Source organism: Dermochelys coriacea, chromosome 11 (genome assembly GCF_009764565.3).
Source record: "Dermochelys coriacea isolate rDerCor1 chromosome 11, rDerCor1.pri.v4, whole genome shotgun sequence".
In the NCBI taxonomy this organism is placed as follows: domain Eukaryota; kingdom Metazoa; phylum Chordata; order Testudines; family Dermochelyidae; genus Dermochelys; species Dermochelys coriacea.
The window spans coordinates 56,875,399-56,896,726 of NC_050078.2; the positions used below are offsets into that span (position 1 = coordinate 56,875,399).

The 21,328-nt window shown below is 39.6% G+C and overlaps 1 protein-coding gene across 9 annotated transcripts in view; it reads left to right on the forward strand.

Annotated features, from left to right (window-relative positions):
- SLC39A10 (solute carrier family 39 member 10) overlaps positions 1 to 21,328 on the forward strand; it is a 78,121-nt gene that overhangs the window by 23,049 nt on the left and 33,744 nt on the right. For 5 of the 9 annotated variants that reach the window (XM_043505500.1, XM_043505498.1, XM_043505493.1 and 2 more), the window contains 6 exons: positions 2,698 to 3,774; positions 4,908 to 5,115; positions 11,855 to 12,024; positions 13,233 to 13,451; positions 15,814 to 15,976; positions 17,405 to 17,773. In XM_043505500.1, coding sequence (XP_043361435.1) covers positions 2,707 to 3,774; positions 4,908 to 5,115; positions 11,855 to 12,024; positions 13,233 to 13,451; positions 15,814 to 15,976; positions 17,405 to 17,773 — 2,197 coding nt within the window. In that variant the 5' untranslated portion in view covers positions 2,698 to 2,706. The remainder of the gene's footprint in view (positions 1 to 2,697; positions 3,775 to 4,907; positions 5,116 to 11,854; positions 12,025 to 13,232; positions 13,452 to 15,813; positions 15,977 to 17,404; positions 17,774 to 21,328) is intronic. The other 4 variants (XM_038420965.2, XM_043505499.1, XM_043505497.1 and 1 more) reach the window with 1 other exon arrangement.

Sequence of the window (21,328 nt, forward strand, 5' to 3'; positions counted from 1 at the left end):
TTCAAGACCTTGGATCTAATCTTCAAATTTAAAAGGTCTTGACTACATTAGCGGGATTGGGGCTGAGCTTCAGTTGGTGTAAATCCATTTAAGTCAATTGAGCTATGCTGATTTACCTCACCTGAGGATATAGACCATTCTGATACACTTGTGCTTCTCTGGCTCAAAGCAGATTACAAAGTCCAGAACGAAGCATGTGAGAGCTAGAGATAAAGCTTTCTTGGTTAAAGGGTTGCAAGTGTGAAATCAGCGTCTAAAGGAAATCACAGTAACACAAAATGTGACCACGCTACAAGGCCTTCCTCTTTGACAAAACCTTTCCACTATACCCAGAATGACATTTATAACAACTTATTTCTTCCTCACCACCTTCATTCCCCAAAAGAATACCCCAAGCAGAGCTTTCTGTAAATGGAGAGGGTAGAAGATCCAAAGAAGCCTGCTAGAGGCATCACTTTTACCAGTGTATTAATCTGAGAAAGCGCTTGGACATTATGATGGTGGACACCAATACAAAACCGTAAATAGATGAGTGTATATATAGGGTATTAATGACACTTTTAAATGATTCTATGAGTCAGAAAGTTGGCTATGTGAAAATTACCCATCTTATTGATTGATCTGATCTCTGTGGGTCAAATTGGTCCCAGTGCAGGGATGGGATGTGAAGACAGATTGTTCTTCTCTAAGGGTTGCTGGAGGTGATTCTGGGCATTTTACCAGATGACTAAAAAATTGACAGGCATTTGATTAAATGACAGAGCATATTGTCATTCTAGACAGGTGATGGAACAGATGTTTTATAAAAATCCAGGTATGATTTATTATGAAGTTCTAACCAAAATTTTATTGGAACCAAAATCTGGAATCCCATTCTGATGCAGAAGCATCTTCCTCGCTTCTAAACCCAGAGCTAATGGGAGCTCTCGTGAGGTTGAATCTTCACCTTTCATGTCTGTGGGGTTGGGAAGGGGATAGGAATGAGTTTTTTCAGGGATTTCTGTGCACATGCATGCTCTGCAGTAGGTCACCAGAATATCTTCAGTGTTTGCTGCATTGTGCTCTAGCAGGGCATGTCTTTATGTTCTGCAACTAGATGATGGAAAGCTCAACTGTCAGGACTCCTGTTTGCCAAACTCCTTCTGTGGGCATGGAAGCTTCCAGCACTACTTTTCCTTTCTTAGAACAAGGCAGAACAGAAGATGAGAGAAGTTCTGTTACTCTAATCCTCATCTATGACCCAGTCCTTCACGATCAGGAAAGTTTCAAAGCTTTGTATATAAAATGTCACTTCATGCTGAGTCCCTTATTTCAGGGACTTCTGTGTCAGTGCTACAAGGCTCTGTCATAAATATAAAGGGAAGGGTGACCACCTTTAAAATCCCTCCTGGCCAGAGGAAAAACCCTTTCACCTGTAAAGGGTTAAGAAGCTAGGATAACCTCGCTTGCACCTGACCAAAATGACCAATGAGGAGACAAGATACTTTCAAAAGCTGGGGGGAGGGAGAAACAAACCCCTCCTCTCTCTGTCTGTGTGATCCTTTTGCCAGGGACAGAACAGGAATGGAGTCTTAGAACTTAGTAAGTAATCTAGCTAGAGATGCCTTAGATTCTGATTTCTTTAAATGGCTGAGAAAATAAGCTGTGCTGAATGGAATGTAGATTCCTGTTTTTGTGTCTTTTTGTAACTTAAGGTTTTGCTTAGAGGGATTCTCTATGTTTTTGAATCTAATTACCCTGTAAGGTATTTACCATCCTGATTTTACAGAGGTGATTCTTTTTACTTTTTCTTCTATTAAAGTTCTTCTTTTAAGAGTCTGAATGCTTTTTCATTGTTCTTAAGATCCAAGGGTTTGGGTCTGTGGTCACCTATGCAAATTGGTGAGGATTTTTATCAAACCTTCCCCAGGAAGGGGGGTGTAAGATTTGGGAGGATTTTGCGGGGAAAGACGTTTCCAAACAGGCTCTTTTCAAATTATATCCCTGTTAGACGTTTGGTGGTGGCAGCGATAAGTCCAAGGGCAAAAGGTAAAATAGTTTGTACCTTGGGGAAGTTTTAAACTAAGCTGGTAAAAGTAAGCTTAGGAGGTTTTCATGCTGATCCCCATGTCTGTACCCTAGCGTTCAGAGTGGGGAAGGAACCTTGACAGGCTCATACCAAGGTTTATTAGGGCCACCTGGCTAAATTATTCTGTGGGCATTATTAAGTAAAATTATCACTGTGGTTGCATACAATTTTGTATCTTTGTGCTGGTGGGTGCCCCATATCTCCTCATAAATGGCAGTGAAACATATCCTGTGATGGAAAGTGCTATGGTATAGATGTGCATTCATAAATATGTGCAATATAATTACTGTTTGTCATTTTCCATTATTTAAATGCAGATATTTTTCTTAACCTTATCACTGTATGGATGTTATAAACACTTTGAATTTCTGCTATGTATTAGTTTTCAAGAAGCCTACCTTTTTATAGGCTATACAAATATAAATACATGAGCGGAGGCTTTTATAGAAAATATTAGAGGGTGTGATTGTGTGTGGGTTTTTTGTTAGTTTTTAGTTCATAATTTTATTGATTTAAAGCTTTTTTTAATCAAAGGTAAGATTTACATATAGTTACAGAGATGGTTGCATTGGAAATATTTAAATAGCGCTTTTTTTCATTTTAAGTGTTTTCTTTTGTGTTTCTCATAGGAAACAGAGATGAAGGTACACATGCACACAAAATTTTGCCTCATTTGTTTGCTGACATTTATCTTTCATCAGTGCAATCATTGCCATGAAGATGGACATGACCATAGCCCTGAAGAGAGTCATGTACACAACCATAATGACTATCAGATCTCGGAGGCACCATATCTCCAGAATGGAGGAGCGGAATCTGCACCAAGTAAACTTTCAGTGCTGGAAGCTGAAAATGAACAAAAATACTACATTGAAAAACTTTTTGACCATTATGGTCAAAATGGAAGATTGTCATTTTTTGGTCTCGAAAAACTGCTAACAAGCCTTGGTCTTGGAGAGTTAAAAGTAGTGGAGATTAATCATGAGGATATTGGCCATAATCATGTTTCCCACTTGGATGCTTTAGAAGTACAAGAAGGAAAGCATTCTCATTCTCATAACCATCCTCATTCTCGTAGCCACTCAGGTCCAGAAAACCAAACTGTGAATGGTGTATCTACAAAGAGAAACCATAAATGTGACCCTGAAAAAGACACAATAGAGTCATCTGTGAAACCTGCCCTTAAGCGTGTTCATGACAACAATCGTCACCACCACCATCAGCGTCATCTGCATCATCACCTTGACCCTAATGGTACTACTCATAATGATTCAGTCAGTCAGAGCGAACATGGAGAGCCAAGCCATGAACCTTCAACAGAGACAAACACTACCCAGGAACAACCTGAGAGAAAACTACAGAAACATAAGAAGAGACGAAAGGGAAAGAAATTCAGTGAAACATCAGTAGATACTGTACAAGGTTTTGCTCAAGACCATGATCCAAGTGATCAGTATGAGCACAATCATGTTCATAAACATGATCATGTACACGATGCATCTCACTCACATGTACACATTCATGAACACGATACTGACCAAGCCACCGGTCATGGACACCAAGATCCTAATCCAGGTAACGAGGATGGACATCGCCATACCAACAAGCGTGAAGCTCCTCATAAACGGATTAGTGTAAGAAAACATGCTATCTTTTCAACGCATAGTCACAAGGATCACAGTGAGGATGAACATCAGCATGAAGAGGTGAGTCTAAACCAGAACTGGTATGCATACAATTATTATTGTGATACCGTAGGAAGAGTAGTACTCACAGATAAAACTAGTACTAATAAATGGGTATGACTGTTATACACAATCTAAGTAACAGTATAAAAGCACTAAGAAGTTTACTACTACAGTTTTAGCCCAACTCCATGATTTTCCATCCTGTTTTGTCTTTACTCTGTATCTCCTCTGTCTCCACATTCATGAGATGCTTCAAATATCCTAAATGCTAAGTATATTGCATTTCATATATTTAGAATTATTTTTTCTTACACAGATTTCATAAGTATCATTTTACAGTTTTGCACCTCTTCCTGAATCCCTTACATCTTTAATGATTTTCAAAGACATTTTTTGACACTGAAAAACATCTCTCTCTCCTCAACGTGTCCCCAACTTCAATCTTTATGGTCATAAACTATGATGATGAAGTGAAGTACATGCATCACTAAATAAAAGTCTAGCTTCTGTACTATGTACTGTATAGTTGTCTCTTCATACTTCTACCCATTTTCATTTTTGCTTCTTTACCTCTCTCCAAAGGCTATTATCTCTTCCATTCCCATTTAATCCTCAATGTTAATCTTTCTCCCTTAATTCTCAAAAAAAGGACAGTGTGTTTTATTGATTTAAAGTACTAAACAGAACAATGCAATATATTGGACTGTATAATCAATTTTAGGATTACATTTAAAGTGAAAACACCAAACACGTGAGGCAGGGAGTTGAGAAATGATGGGATTCTTATTTCAGGGTTATGCTCTCTTCCCCATGGCAGGCATTGTTTGTACTGCTGTACTGTTTTTCATTAATCTTCCCATGTAATTGAAAAATATGATATTTATTGGCAGTGACGTTAAGTACTACTAAACATTGGAGGCTGTATATTATGTATAGTTTCACAGCCTCTTTTATTTTTATTTTTTTTTCCTGGTTTAGTATACACCCGTGTTTAAAAGGTGACAAGTTATTGGTCAACATTTCTCCCTTTTCTGTGCAAACCTTCAGAATGAATTTCTAAGCAATAGACAAACTCTTTAATTTTCTACAGCTGCATATTCTTCAGTGAAATCACTATTACATGTTTAATTTGTTGCATAAATTGCTTTCAGTGTTTAAATGTCACTCAACTACTGCGGTACTATGGTCTTGGAACCAACTCTCCAATATCTCCTGACTTGTTTACGTACCTGTGCCCTGCATTGCTGTATCAGATTGACAGAAGACTTTGTATTGAGCATTATGATGATTTGCTGGTTGAAGACATGAAGAAAGATAAAAGTGAAGCAGCTATGAATAAAGATAAAATAGGTGCATCAGGTAAGATAGTTCATATGCTCTTAAAGAATGTTTTGACTCTGTTATTTATTTTATTTGTATTATCGTAGTGCCTACAAGCCCTGGTCATGGACCAGGACCCTGTTGTGCTAAGTGCTATACAAACTCATAAAAAAGACAAATCCGTACATCAGGAATTCAGTGGGTTTTTTTAAATTATTAATAGTATTTCATTTTATTTGAATATTAATTCGCAAGACTTAAGGTAGATTTCACAGTAAAAGAATGGTTGAAACTTGTTAACTGATTTTGTTTTGTAAATGAAAATTGAGATAAATACACTTTCAGACTTAGGGGAAGTAGCAGTTGAAAGGAATGTGGCTGGAGTGCAGCTGTGTTCTCTTGCTGCCATGATAAACTGTTGAGCCCCCCCCCCCCCCGCCTCTCCAATATACACTCATATTGGGGCATGTGTGGTCCGGTGGACATGCTGATGGGAAAATCTCTGATCAGTAGCGTTCAGGCGCAGTCACACCCTGATGTGGTGCACGCATAGCAACACACATCTCAAAGAACTCCAGGTACTGTACAAGGAAATTAACCTCTCCTTCCACTTCAGTTCTAGCGTTGATCTTATTTTGCAAAATCAACAATTTAGCTGCAAAAGTTAAGACAATTTAATTGAGGGTTTCTGGTTAAAGTTTATACTTCTGTGATTTAATATAATTTCATAGTATCAAAATAAAATTTTTCCTTTAATTTCACTGCTGCTGTTTTTGTAATACATGTTAGAGAATTCCCAAATGAGATTCCTCAAAGGCATTTTTTTTAATTCTTCATTTTATCTTGAGGGGAAAAAAAATATAGGCTTTTCTTCCCTTTTTTTGAAGTTAAACTAAGTAGCCTTTTTCGAATAGGTTTTAAAAGTAAATACTTTAAAGATGTAATCTGTTGTTTTGATGTCCTGACAAGGATTGTCTTTTTAATTAGGGTTTACTGTGGCCATTATCCATATAGTCTAATGGAACTGTAGTGTCTCTAGTAAGCATAATTATTATTTAAAAAAACTTGGAGAAAATTGTCTTTGCTTTGAAAATAAAGATATTGTCAGAGTCACAAGGTCTGGGCTACAGACATGCCAGATCTCGCAAACTGATCACGAGAGTCGCAATTTCTGTGTAAAATTAAGAGCTAGTCTACACTGGCAATGCTAAAGTGCTGCCGCTGGAGTGTTTTAACGTGCCTTGTGTGGTCGCAGCGCAGTGCTGGGAGAGAAAACCACCTCAAGGAGGGGCGTAACTCCCAGCGCTGGGAGCACTGTTTCCAGTGGCGCTTTACAGCACCTCAACTTGCTGCGCTCAGGGGTGTTTTTTCACATCTCAGATGTCAGAATTAAATCCTAACATTTGAGAATGAGGCTTAATTTTACTTAGAAATACTGTCAGCCACCCAGGGCTTCCTCAGAGAGCATGGGGTGGTGGGGCCAAGCTCCTGCTGTCAAGCCCTGGGCGACTTCTCCCCTACCAGCCTGGGAAGTGAGAGAGGAGACCCCACTGCAGCCTTCCCAGGCTTGGGGAAGATGAAGGACCCTAAGAAGCAGAGGTGAGGCCAGGAAGGCTGTACTACGGCGGGGGAGGCTGTATTGATGATAGATTCTGAGCTGATGCGGTGAGTGCTGGGAGGGTGAACAAGGGTGGTGAGAGTCGCTAGGGTAAGGAGGCTGAACTGATGGGGTGGTGATAGGGGCTGGGGGACTGAACTGAGGGGGGTTGAGTGGGGACAGAACTGATGGGATCTGTGGGACAGAATTATTTGCTGGCAGGAGAGAAATGTGGGGGTGAGAGCTCCTGCAGCAGGGGCCAAAATCACCTTATACAGTACATGGGGAGTGGGCAACACTAATTGTCACATGCACACATCCTGGGGATGGGCAAGGGAAGCTCAAAAATCAATAGACTGACCTAAAAAAATAAATGTCATGATCTTTGGGCCAATCTCTTGATTTTTGGGAGTCCAACTCATGATTTTTAATCTCTTGAAGTTGGCAATACTGGATCTATGTCCCAGCTGGTAACCAGTCTCTTGGGAGCGACCCTCTAGCAGACCTAGCCCCAAGGACCCACACAGGTTCCACGGGGCAGGCCCATGGCCTCCAAGACTGGGCCTTTGGCACCAGCCGCTCTATGGCTCTCTGCAGCAAATCCAGCCAAGCCTTAGTCCTGTAGGAGGTTTGTATTGTATCCCTTGTATTGTACAATATTGTATTGTATTTGCAACTACACAGGTCACCTTTCCAGAACAAGGTAGCCATTTTATTAGTCACCTGGCCACAGACTCTGAAAGTCCTTAGGTTAGCACAGAGAGGCAAAAGTTAAGCTGTAGTCCATCCTGGCCAACCCAGTGCCATGGTGACCCAACCAACCTGTAAAGGACTCCATTTCTGGCTCGCTCCCTCTGTCTCCCTTTGTCTCCTCAGGTCTGTGCCCCTGAGTTCCTCCAAAAGGGCTACCCTTTTTCCAGTCACCTCATACCTTGTTCTCCAATTCAGTTTGCATGGCCCACCTGCTGGGGTTTCCTCTTTTTAGGTGTTCATTGTTCAGTCCTTTGGGGCTTCCCTTTGTCATGCTGGACTCTGTTGATTTGGATTGGTTTGAGTTCTTTAATGACTCTTTTCATTCCAGCCAAACAGCAAGGTGACATCAACACACCTACTGTCTTCTGTGCTGTTCTAGGGGCAGGGTTAACGCTTTTGCACCCACATCGTAGCAATGCAGAGGGAAGTTGAGGCATGTTTAGGATTCATAAAAATGTTACAGGTTATTCCCACTTTGTCACAGTTACAAGTAGTGAATATTGGTTAGTAGTTTGCAGGTGCTTATTAGCATGGTAGAAAAAATCAGGCTTGTATTAATTATGTCCTGATAGATGTTGTTAATGGTTGGGAAGAGTGCCCTTCTAGTCATTATTTTTCATGACTGCAGCATCATTAAGAAACATTTACTTGTTCTATATAAATCTCCCATAGTGACACAGCTACTACCTCATTAACTTGGTTCAAAGATTGCTGTAAACCAAATGCTATTCGGTGGGTGTGGTAGTGGTTTGTTTGTTTCACAGGGTAGGCTCATTTTAGTCAGAGTTGACCCTAGCTTAATTATCAAGAGGGTTTGTGAAAAGGCCGCTAAGCATTTTCTACCAATTACAATGTTGAAACAATGTAGAAAACTCATCGTATACATGTTTTGAGCCAGGCTAATTACAGAGCTTCCACAGATGAGCACTTCTTTTGAAAGTATTTTCTATTTCAATAATGAGAAAGGGAGCTGATGAATAACTAAGCTTGAAGACCTTTACCGTTTTGAGTGACCTAATTTGCAAAATAAGTGAAGCTCATTGCAGACATTTAGCACTTCTTATGGCATCTGATATCTTAAGTACAAATAAAACATTTGCCAGTTGAATGTAATGGTCTGCGAATTGGTGGTTTGGGGTTGTCTGAAAACAAACTCCTTGTTGTTTGTAAAACTGTTTGGCCTTGAGGCAGGGCAACTTGATTAGATAATGATGTATGTTATTTATCTGTAGTAAATCCATTTATGTTATCCCACTAATTAGAGTTACATTTTACCAGATGGTATGGTGGCTGGTACCTTTATGAATAAATACATAAAGCACAAAATAAGAAATCTTTAGTACTTAGGGATAAATTTATTCTGTAGGTAAAGGGTAATAGGTTTTGTACTAAAATAAATCGTAATTACGTTTAGCTAAACTGATATAAACATTCTGAAAGTGATACAAATATGTGCTCAGTGTGCAGGGATACACTGTTTTTTTTTTAAAAAACTGTTTAGCCAAATATATGCAAAGAATGTATAGACAAGTCCTTACTATGCTATTTTTAAGTTACAGTGAATGGTCCTCATTAGGGCTGATTTCTGAGGGTTTTTTTAGTTAACTGTGCATTAAAAACTTCAATGGACTGTACTATAGGGACAGGTGGAGGGACAAGGGCTCCCCGTCCCCTCTTGGGGTGGGGTAATTACTTCCCCAAGGTCACATCCTTACAACCAGCCTTTGTTTTGTGGTGGTGAGGACTAATCGAAAAAGTCAATATGGCTGCTTTCCTCTCAAGGTTGGGTGGCCCTGTGGCCAGAGTCAACTACAGTGGTCCTTGCATTCAGGGCAGCGCGGCCTAGGGGCCAGAGTCAATATCACAGCCTCCAGACATGGGGCAGAACATTTCCTTCTGTCCCCATACTCCTAGTCCTGTCTTTCCGTCTTTGTTCCCTCCCTAAAATGTAATCGAGTGTGGTATGCTTTTAGTTGAAAGATGAATTTAGGAGGGGCTGGGATTCCTCTCAGTTTGAACAAATTGAAACAAAAATGTATCAGGTTTCAGAGTGGTAGCCATGTTAGTCTGTATCAGCAAAAACAATGAGAAGTCCTTGTGGTACCTTACAGACTAACAAATTTATTTAGGCATAAGCTTTCGTGGGCTAAAACCCACTTCATCAGAGGCATGGAGTGAAAAATACAGTAAGCAGTGTTTGTGTGTGTGTGTGTGTGTATATATACAGCACATGAAAAGATGGGAGTTTCCTTACGAAGTGGGGGGGTCAGTGCTAATGAGGCCAATTCAGTTAAGGTGGAAGTGGCCTATTCTCAACAGTTAACAAGAAGGGGTGAATATCAAGAGTGGGAAAATTACTTTTGTCATGCTAACAAGGCCAGTGAAATCCAGGTGGACGTCGGCCATTTCCACTCCCAATCTTTATTCAGGCCTAATTTGATGGTGTCCAGTTTGCAAATTAATTCCAGTTCTGCAGTTTCTCATGGGAGTCAGTTTTTTACTTTTTTTGTTGAAGAATTGCCACTTTTAAGTCAGTTATTGAGTGTCCAGGGAGACTGAAGTGCTCTCCTACTCGTTTTTGAATGTTACAATTCTTGATGTCTGATTTGTGTCCATTTATTCTTTTGCGTAGAGACTGTCTGGTTTTATGTATATGCTGGCACATGATGGCATATATCACATTGGTAGAGTGCAGGTGAACGAGCCCTTAATGGTGTGGCTGATTCGGTTAGATCCTATGATGGTGTCCCTGGAATAGATATGCAGACAGAGTTGACAACGGTGTTTGTTGCAGGGATTGAGTCCTGGGTTAGTGTTTTTGTTGTGTGGTGTGTAGTTGCTGGTGAGTATTTGCTTCAGGTTGCGGGGCTGTCTGTAAGCGAGGACTGGCCTCTCTCTCAAGGTCCGTGAGAGTGAGGAATCGTCCTTCAGGATAGGTTGTAGATCCTTGATGCTGCACTGGAGAGGTTTTAGTTGGGCTGAAGGTGATGGCTAGTGGTGTTCTGTTACTTTCTTTGTTGGGCCTGTCCTGTAGTAGGTGACTTCTTGGAACCCTTCTGACTCTGTCAGTCTGTGACTAATTCTGGGGATAGATCTTTTTTGATCTACAGGTGAGGAGAGGGGTTAGGGAGTCAAAGGGTATAATTCCCTTAAAACAAATTTCCATTTCAGCAATTTCATGACCCCATTTTCTTTCTTTCTTTCTTTCTTTCTTTCTTTCTTTCTTTCTTTCTTTCTTTCTTTCTTTCTAGTACTTTTGTCTTATGTACATCTTGAACAGTGGCTCTCAAACTTTTTTACTCTTGACCCCTTTCACATAGCAACCCCCCTTATAAATTAAAAACACTTTTTTATATATTTAACACCATTATAAATGCTGGAGGCAAAGCAGAGTTTGGGATCGTGGTTGACACCTCACGACCCCCCATGTAATAACCTCGCGATCCCCAGTTTGAGAACCCCTGATCTATTGCTGGCAAACAGTTTTAAATTTTGGGGATGGGATTAATGTTAACATCTAAATTTTCTCCATCAAAGGCTGAGCCTTGTTTCTTTTTCATAGCTGAAAATGTATGTATAAAAATAGCATGTCATAAAAGGATCATCTACCTAAGACTAGCAACCTTCACCTGGCAAAGGAGAAGTCTCTCTATTCCATAAAAATCTTGTTAAAATTAATGGCAGATAGGAAATGTCCATAAAACACAGTAATCTAAAAGAAATGAGGTTATCTTTCTGCTCCCCTGTGTTTTTATAAGTTTAATTAATGGACTACAGAACCAAGCTTTTGCAACTCTGCATTAGGAAGAATAACTGGAGTCTAGTGGCTCTCCTAGCTAATTTGCTTCCTTCATGCCCTCTAACATGTTTTATTGTTGAAATAAACCTTTGAACACTGTTTACCTGTGTAACTAAAGATAAAGTGAATAAATACAAGATTTTATTTCTTTCCATGTTAAAATATTTCAATACAAGTACATTATCAAATTCTCACTACTTTTGTAAATGCAAAAAATCTCTAGCCCATATAAAGTATTAGCTGCTTGCTAAAAGAATCAGGGGCTAAATTCTGCTTTCTTGCACCAATGGAAGTCTAAAATAATTCTGCAGTGCTTGGGGTGAGAATAGAATTTGGCCCTAAAACTTCCTCAGAGAAGTGCAAACATTGTTTAAAAGGTTTTAATAGACTAATTGTAAAAGCCCTGAAACCTTGAGTTTGTAATGAGAAATACTGATAGATGCTTAATATAATGGTTCTGTATGGGCATACATCTTATATTTTTAAGCATTTTGGATGTTTATAAAGGCACAATTTAGGTTGACAAGTCACCTTCCTATCAGTTAATAGAATGTCATTCATCACTTATAGGAGTTTTCTTCATGTTCTGTTGATAAACCATTCTGTATTAATTTTTTTCCCTCCTACAGCCTGGCTTTGTGGTATCATTTCTATCACTGTCATTAGCCTGCTCTCCTTGCTAGGCGTGATCTTGATACCCATCATTAACCAAGGGTGCTTCAAATTCCTTCTAACCTTCCTGGTTGCCCTGGCCGTTGGAACACTGAGTGGAGATGCTCTACTCCATCTGTTGCCACATGTAAGTACCATTCCACTCCCACACCAGGGATTTCAGGTTTTAAAATTCCCAGAGGACTATTCAACATGAACATCAACACTTAAAGCATTGATTATTTGTTATGTTCATTGATTGGGCTGTAGATTGGGACCATAAAGGAAATTTTAAAGCAGCATTTCTTTAAGTTAATTTCATCTCTGTGTGTTTTCTTAAAAAAACATGGGAGTGTTAAAACTACTGAAGTATCAAGAGTGTGCTGAATTTTTCAATACATGTGGTAAATGTTGTAGAGATCCTATTTTCGTTTCCTCTTGAAACTTCTGTTCTCAGAAATTTTGGAAAGGTACTTCAGGAGGATTCTGGTTTGAAAACCCCTGAGGGAGGGTCACAAGCTACCAGTTCCCAATTGAATATTTTTGTGTGTGTGTGCTTTTAGTAACAAAGATGTAAACCTAATTTTAGATCTTTTTTGTTATAAACTGTGCCCCATCCTTATTTTGTTTGGGTTTATATATTGTAGAAAACCTAACTCCACAGGAGTATTACCAGGAAATGTCTCTTAAATCCAAGGAAGATGGGATTTTAATGAGTTGCAGTACATTGATATTTATTTGAAGGGAGAAAACGGAGAGAATGTATTCTATGAACTTCCTTGGGTTCCTTGGGCATAATTCTTTTGACCTAGACTATAAAGTTCACTTATTGTTTATTTTGCATAATCCATGATATACATGTTCTAGGGATGTATGTGTTGACAGAGTTTGGAAGTGTGTTTTGGGTTAGAGCTAAAGTTGTTGGATTGTTATTGTTGCTGCTAACAATGCAGGAACTGTAAGGATAATCCACTTTTTGTATGTTAACTGGTTATTTTTAGCTTAGTTAATGAGCAGGGCCAGATTCTCATTTGCAGTTAGTTTCCTTCACACCTGAGTGGTACAAAGGAGCTGAAGTCTGTCCATCTAACAGCCATGTTGAAACCTCTCTGGGGGAATGTTTCAATTGATAGCCATTGAAGGTAGGTCTTTCAGTGAAACAGTTATAATATTTGATGGACCTTTTCTGAAGGAAAGAGACTTTATCTTTTTGAATGGGTTTTTGGTAGTGGTGTGTTTTTTTGTTTTTGTTTTTTTTTTTTGCAGCATAATATCACATGTCATATGGACCTGAAGTCACTCCAGTTTGCTGAAATTGAAAATTCACATTGTGGCTTTTTTTTCCTTTCCTAATAGTCGCAAGGAGGCCATAACCACAGTCACCATGAGGACCATGGTCATATTCACGAACACAGGCATTCTCATGGACATTCCCATGGGCATGGAACAGGAACTGAAAGCTTTCTGGAAAAATATGATGCAGTATTGAAAGGGCTCGTAGCTCTTGCAGGCATTTATCTTTTGTTCATCATTGAACACTGTATAAGAATGTTTAAGCACTACAACAAACAAAAGGTATGTGCCACGTTTTCTCATTCTGCATGTCATCATTTAAGATAATACTTGGGAAAATTGCATCCTATAAAAAAAATAAAGATTTTCTTAGGAAGATAAATTCTTAAACACTCTACTTGGAAAGCACAGTTTGAATATTTTGTAAAAACTATTAGCTGTTACCTAGTTTCATTCTGGTTAGTAGCGTGTGAAAAACTTGACTGGGCCCTTTACTATAAGGGGTTGCTTTTCCAGCTGTAAATGACTCTGTTCTGTCCACAAGATGTGGATATCTTGTATTATCTCCTGCACATAACAGTCATAATAGATTAGCAACTAGCCAAGATGATGACTGAGGAGTTCTTAAGCAAATAAGGATCACCGCACGTTGTTCCAGTAGCGGGTGATCTGCTTGCGAAAATGTGAACTGAAATATATGGAACATTCAGATACTATAGTAATAGGGGCCAGATATGTACCTAGGTAAATAGGCTAACTTAAGTGACAGGCTGTCTTACTTTAAGAAGAGATATTACTGACGCATTCAGCTGAGGGAGCTGTACATCTTGTAGAGTGTATTCAGTTCATCTGGTAGTGACTTGCCTGACCATAACATGGTGGTGTACAAAATTATGAATCCATTTACAAGGCCTCTGAATCATTAGGAATTTCTCTCCATAAGAAAATATAAAAAATTACAGACCTTACATTTAAAACTTGACTAGCACTCTTTCTATAACTCTCTTTATCTAAAAAGGATTTGGTTTACTCTCATCATACTTTTTCACATGACGAGCATTTCTGAGAAAATATAGCAGAAGGGGATGAAAGTGGAATAAACTGAAGGGGTTGTGCCACCACCTGCCCTGCAACTTTGGGTTCCTCACAATTCTTCGTGTCTGTAGCTCCCAACATGAGCCTCTCATAAACAGTGTGTCTGTGTATAGCTACAGCCCTGGTCCAGCAATTCTGACCCCAGCAGCCTGTCAGCTACATACCAGCCAAACTGGCTTCCAGCAGCCTTGATTACTACCTCCAGGGTGATCCCAACACACTCCAAGTCCTGGATTTTCCCCAAAAACATGTATTCTGCACTGCCCAGTTCTTTCCTGGGCAAATATTAGAGGTCCATTGCCCCTATAAGGGGTCAGTGTAAAAGTTTGCTGCTTTAATTGGAGTTACCAAACAATTCAGTTTAAACACAACGCTGAATTAGTTTTGATTAAAGAATAAAACAAGTTTATTTAACTGCAAAGATATAGATTTTTAAGTGAGTACAGCTATAAGGCATTGAAGTCTAAAATGGTTACAAGAGAAATAAAGATAAAACACTTCTTAGCAACTGAAACTTAACAAACTAGGCTTGGTTCAGATAAAATTCTTACCACATGTTCCCAGCAACATAGCTTACCAAATTCTCAAGTCAGGATCTGCTCTCAGAGTCCAAAGGGCTGGTTTCTTTGTCTTCTGAGATGTAGAAAGAGTGAGAGAGAGATGGAGAGAATACTTGGGGTGTTTTTGCCCTTCACTATTGTAGTTCAGTAACCCTTTGAAATGGATCAAGTTCCTGTCTGCTGTACGGGCGGAGACTTGGAGTCTTATGATGAAAGAGGTTCCATGTTGTCTTCTAAAAGGCTGATTGATCTGTTCCTGCTCCCCTTCCTTGACAAAGAATAGGTGATTGTCCGTAAACTTTGACACCTGGCTAGAGGCATCAGCTTGTCTTTTGTCTTTGAGAAACAGGTTTACGCCCTCCCCAGACTTGTCTGGTAAACACATTTCCATCATAATTTCATGTTATGTTCACAACTTTACATATAATGTTGCAATACACATTTCAATATGATATTGACCAGCAAGTTATTAGTTTTCAAGTGATACTTCACAAGGTGTATTTTGTACGAAGATTATTTAAAATTGCATGTAAGGTGTCAATATAGGGTGCATGGATTTATATACATCTTCCACTAAGATTAATTAATTAAATCCTCCAAATTGGTGTGGAAAACCTGTGGTCCTAGCTTGTAGTCTTGGTCATAAAGCACACCAAACAGGAAGGGAGCAAATTTTCTTCATTACATGCAAGTTTAAAACATGAACAAATTAAATGAATGTAACAGTTCTGTATGGGAAGTGTCTCTTGGCTAATACAACAGGCATTGATGATGTATTCTGTGTATGAATTGTTCTAATTTAGGAAATTATACATTATTTGATTATGTAGATCTGTGGTCTATAGCTGAAAATTCCCTAATCTGTAGCAGTGATGATCTTCTTGAATATCTGAAATTCTGTAGTTTTGAGAACCATATCAAAGATAATCTTACTGAATATTAAAGTAATATGTATGACAAAACTACGAAGAATCTTCCTTTCCTTTCAGTTTTGTTACAAACTAGACACTGACAGTTATCTGTTTCAGTCTAAACAGAAGTGGTGCAAGAAAAAACAGAAGACTGAAGAATCACCAATTGGAAGGAAGCTTTCAGAACACAAACTGAATAATAGGCCAAATGCTGACTGGCTTCAGCTCAAACCCCTGGCAGGTAGACATGACATGTTGAGAATTTGTCCTTGCCATTTAAGACTCCGAGCAAAGAGAGTCATGGCATGTAACCTATGGTTTCGTATGTTAGCACTCCCTCTCTGTAAATCTGTGTTAATAAGACTGGCATTACCTAATCAACTATCCTCATATAAGACTGCAAGCCCCAGCTGTAGTTACAGAAGCACTGAAACACTCTGCTGTGTTAGATGGCTTTCCTTTCCTTTAATAGAAAATGGGAATTTGGCTTCTAAGAAAAAAAAATTTCTTTTCATTTAATTGGCAGAATCCTGATTTAGACAAACGGGTTTGAAACCATCCAGTAAATCTCCCCCACCACCTCATAATAAAAACAAAACCGTTATTTTGTTTAACTGTAGAGCCTCTAGCTTTTTGAATTGCAATACCAGTAAGGATCATCCCACTTAGATTACGGTCCGTCTCTTGAAATAGTCTCAAAATAATGTGTCAAACGGTTTGTCCAGTAATTTTGTCTGTCTTTATAAACTGAATTAAGAAAATGTCAAAGAACTTTTAAGAGTTGCTTAACTTTGATTTTGAAATAATGGGTTGTCTTCTTGGCCGGTGTGAAATAACCCGTATTATGTTTATCTATTTATCATTCCTGAGGGACCCCCCCCCCCAGCTAGATCATTTATCACTTCGACCTGAGCTGACACCAGCAAACTTATTTCACCTGGAACATGCTAAATACTTCCCAGCGTTTGATTCACTTTTTTCCTTGTTTTTTGTTGTTGTTGTTGGGGCTTCCAAGTAAAAAGTAGTTCTGGCACACCTATAAAACTAGTCGCACTGATGTGCTACATTGTGAAACAAGCGCATATTTGTACTGCACCTTCCTTGTAACTTTAAAGAGCTGCCATGTTCAGACACAGAGGTTGCTGCACTCCAGTGCTGGTTAGATGACCTGTTTGTGGGCATACATACAGAAGTAATCAGGTAATGTTTTCAGTGTACTTTGGCCTCAGTCTTTGGCGTGTAAGAGATTTTTATTACTCTATTCTTGACATATTTTTTTTCTGCTTTTAGCTCTGCTAAAACATGAGCTTTGTCTAAATATGTCAGTAGCAAATTATCAGGTACAAGCTAGATCAGGCTGAAAGTGGCTTTGTGTACTGCAGATGACTTGTTGTACAGAGCAGTTGCATTGCATTTGAAATTTCTGCATGACCTGCAAACATTCCACAGTAAACAGTGCAACAAAAGAGAATTCTTTGTTACTCCAGCTGCATGTGGAAACAGTGATCTTTGGGAAGTATTGGCATGTTTAGTAGGCTTTTCTGTTTTCTTCTTCTGTTTTAGCAAAGCAGTTGAATATCTGAAAACATTAATATGCAACGGCATGCTTGCTGGTGGTTTCTTACTAAAGAATTAATGCACCGTGTCTCTTTCTCTGGCTTTAATTCAGGTGCAGATGACTCAGTTGTATCTGAAGATCGACTTAATGAAACTGAACTAACTGATCTAGATGGCCAGCTGGAATCCCCTCCTAAAAATTTTCTGTCTGTCGAAGATGGAAACAACATACACCATTCTCACAATGACGTCTCTCACTCTGTTCACGACCATGATCTTCATGATACAGAATATGATGACAACCATGGAGAGGATAAAATAGCTAGGAAACATAACCATCACTGGCATCACAAACATTCCCATCATTCTCATGGTCACTGCCATTCTGGAAAGGACCTGAAAGATACTGGGATTGCTAATATAGCTTGGATGGTAATTATGGGAGATGGCATCCACAATTTTAGCGATGGTTTAGCAATAGGTAAGTAAATATAAGGTGTTGAGTATATTCTCTATGGCTGTACCTGTATTAGGTCATTTTGGTAAAATTTCCCACTGGTGAAGCTCTATGGGTAACAGTAATATCAGGAGGACTAGTACAGATGAGGCTCCAGGTGGCCACTAGCATTTTGTTTAATCTTGCGCAGAGCAGGTCTAAGTACCTTGGTGTTTAAAAATGCCAGCAGCTGTGGTATAAGCCTTGTCTATGCTAATTTCAGAAAGGGGAACTACACAAAAATGAGGAATCTAGCTAAATGGCAATTAGAAGGTACAGTCATAAAAGTGAAATACCTGCAAGCTGCATGGAAACTTTAAAACACCATAATAAAGGCTCAAATTAAATGTATACCCCAAATTAAAAAACATAGAGGACTCTTGTTAGTTTCTACACAACAGTGGTACTCCCCACGACGTAAGTTGTCCATTACATTGACTTAATAACTCCACCTCTGCGAGAGGCATAGCATTTACATCGATGTAGTTAGGGCAACTCTGTGTCCATGTAGACACTTTTGTTACTTACATCATTGTTAGCTGTCAGCCTCATGTGAGGCTGATAGCTGGGTCCATGTGCCCTCTCCCCCACCCGCCCTGAAGCTGACAGCCTGAGCTGTCAGATGGGTGCTGGGCTCACAGCTGAATACCTCTGACCCTCGGTGCTGACAGCCCAAGCTGTTAGCCAGGTGCTGGGCTCACAGCTTGAATCCCCCCATGCCCGGGAGCTGACAGCCCAAGCTGTGAGCCCTGCACAGGGCTCAATTTCACAGCAGGAAGCCTACCAGCAGTGAAATTGATGTTCTTGTCAGTTTCATGGCTGCTATTGTTTCATGTTTTGTCTCCTGCTCCTGCTATCCGGGCGGAGTACCAGCTGTGAGCCCGGTGCCACACTGACAGCCAGGGCTGGAAAGGATATGTTAAATAATAGCAGCTGTAAAACTGACAAGAATGTCAATTTCATTGCTGTTGGGCTCCCTGCTGTGAAATTGAGCCCCATGCTAGGCTTACATCTCGGTCAGCCCTGGGGTGGGGCTCTAGCTGTAAGCCCCCTTTGGATGTCAGTGCCCACATTCCGGCAGTCAGTACTCCACAATGCTCCACTTCAGTCCATGTAAGCACTTCTGGTAGAATGCGCACCACCAGCAGAAGGAGGGTAGTGTGAACGCCAACAACTGAATTAATTGCTGTGGTGGCTGTAGGTTGACCTAACTTAAGTCGACCTAATTTTGTAGTGTAGACAAGCCTCTAGAGAGAGAAACTGGAACAGAAGTAAGCAGCTTTTGTGGCATTTTGGGTTCTGTTATAGCATCTTCCATCCAGATTCACCCAGAGTTTACCAGTGTCTTTGGAAGTAGAAAGTGCACTGTTCTGAATATTCCACATGGGAATAAAAATGAGGGAAAGTACTATCCAAAGTACAGGTTATTAGAGATGATTGCTGGGCTGGTTTTCTTAGCACTAGGTGGCATTGTAGTGCAATAGATTCTGACTAAGTGAGCTTTGGAGTGGGTTGGGGAACATACTTGTCCACTAGATGAGGAGTGAACCAAGCTACTCATATGGCTCTCAGATAATCACTTCAAAAAGTGCTGCAGTTGGGGCTGGCAACTAAACCCTGAAAAACATATCCTGCAGTTAGACCCAAAAAAACGTATCCTTTGCTGATGTCTTCATTGTGCTCCTGGAGAGATGAGAGATTAATAGAGTCATAGAGTTTAAAGACAGAAGAGATTGTATAATCTGACACTTTGTATATCACAGACCATTAAATTGTACCCAGTTACCCCAATATTGAGCCCAATAACTTGTTAGGCTTCCTTTCTGGAAAATATGTTTAGCCAATCTTCAATTGAAGACGTAGAGAGAGAGAGAAAATCCACCACTTCCTCTGTTCAGTGTTTAATCATCCTCACTATTTTAAAAACCTGTGACTGATTTCTAATTTGAATTTGTCTGACTTCAGCTTCCAGCCATTGGTTCTTGTTATGCCTTTCTTTGCTAGATTAGAGAACTCTTTAGTACCTGTTTGTTTTCTCCCTGTGATGGTATTAATACACTAATCAACCACTTCAAAATCTTCTAATGGATAAGCTAAACAGATTGCTGTTTTAAGTCTCTCACTGTTAGGCATTTTTTCCAGGCCTCAAATCATTTGTGTGATTCTTATATGCCCCCTTTCCAATTTTTCATCATCCTTTTTTTGAAAATGTGGACACCAGACCTACATGTGGTATTCCAGCATCAGTCTGACCACTGCCATATACTGAGCTACAAACCACATTCTGCTCACTACTCCCCCTTTTATACATAATCATCATTTACCATTCTGCCAGTCTGTGTTAGCCGCAGATTTATCAGCAGTGATTTTATATTTACTTCCGGATCATTGATAAAATGTTTAACATATTCATACATAGTACTCATCCTGGCAAAACCTCACCAGAAACACCCCCGTTCAATAATTCCTCATTGAAAACTGTTTTTGAGATCCGTCAGTTAGTGAGTTCTTAATCCCTTTAATGTGTGCTCTATTGGTATTGTATAGTTCTGTTTGTTAATCAGAATGTTGTGTGTTACTAAGTCAAATACCTTACAAAAGTGAAAGTATATTACGTCTATGCAGTTACCTATATCAAGCAAGTTAGTAATCTCATCCAAGAATTAAATTGTTTGTTGGACAAGACCTGTTTTCCATAAAACCTTATTTACTGGCATTAATTATATTCCTATCCTCTAATTTTTTATCAACTGAATCCCATATCATTTTCATTATTTTGCCTGGGATTGTCCTCAGTTACTGATGGACTGGAAAGTACTTAATCATCCTCCTATGATACAAGTACGTCATTCTGCTTCTTTCCAAATACGGAACAGACTTATTTATTAATTGCTTCTGCCTCTCCTGCTTCATTATTCACAAGTTTACCATTTCCATTGAGTAATGGGCCTTCACCATTGCTAGAATTTCGTAATATACTTTAACAATTCCTTATTGTCTAGCTCTGGCAACTAAGGACTTTTCCCTGGTCTCCTTAGGCCTGGTCTACATTGGGGGGTGCGGGATATCAACCTAAGATATACAACTTCAGCTACGAGAATAGCGTAGCTAAAGTCGACGTATCTTATGTCGACTTACCTCGTGTCCTCACGGCGCGGAGTCGACTGCTGCAGTTCCCTTGTCAACTTCACCTCTCTTCACGGTGGAGTACAGGAGTCGACAGCAGAGCGATCGGGGATCAATTTATCGCATCTACACTAGTCTCTTATACATTTTCTGCACTTCTTAACTTCTAATTTACATCGATTGCTATTTGTTCCTCCCCCTTTTTCCATTAGTTATAGAGTGCTTTTTTATTTCTAATTTGTGTCCTTGCTCTGTTGTTGTAATAGGTTTGTCTTTTAGCTAAAGTACTCTTGGCCTTCAGCTCCTGCCCAAGGGCCCTGAATTCTTCTATAATTTGGAGCAGTGGTTCTCAACCATGGATACATGTACCCCTGGGGATTGCAGAGGTCTTCTGGGGGTACATCAGCTCATCTA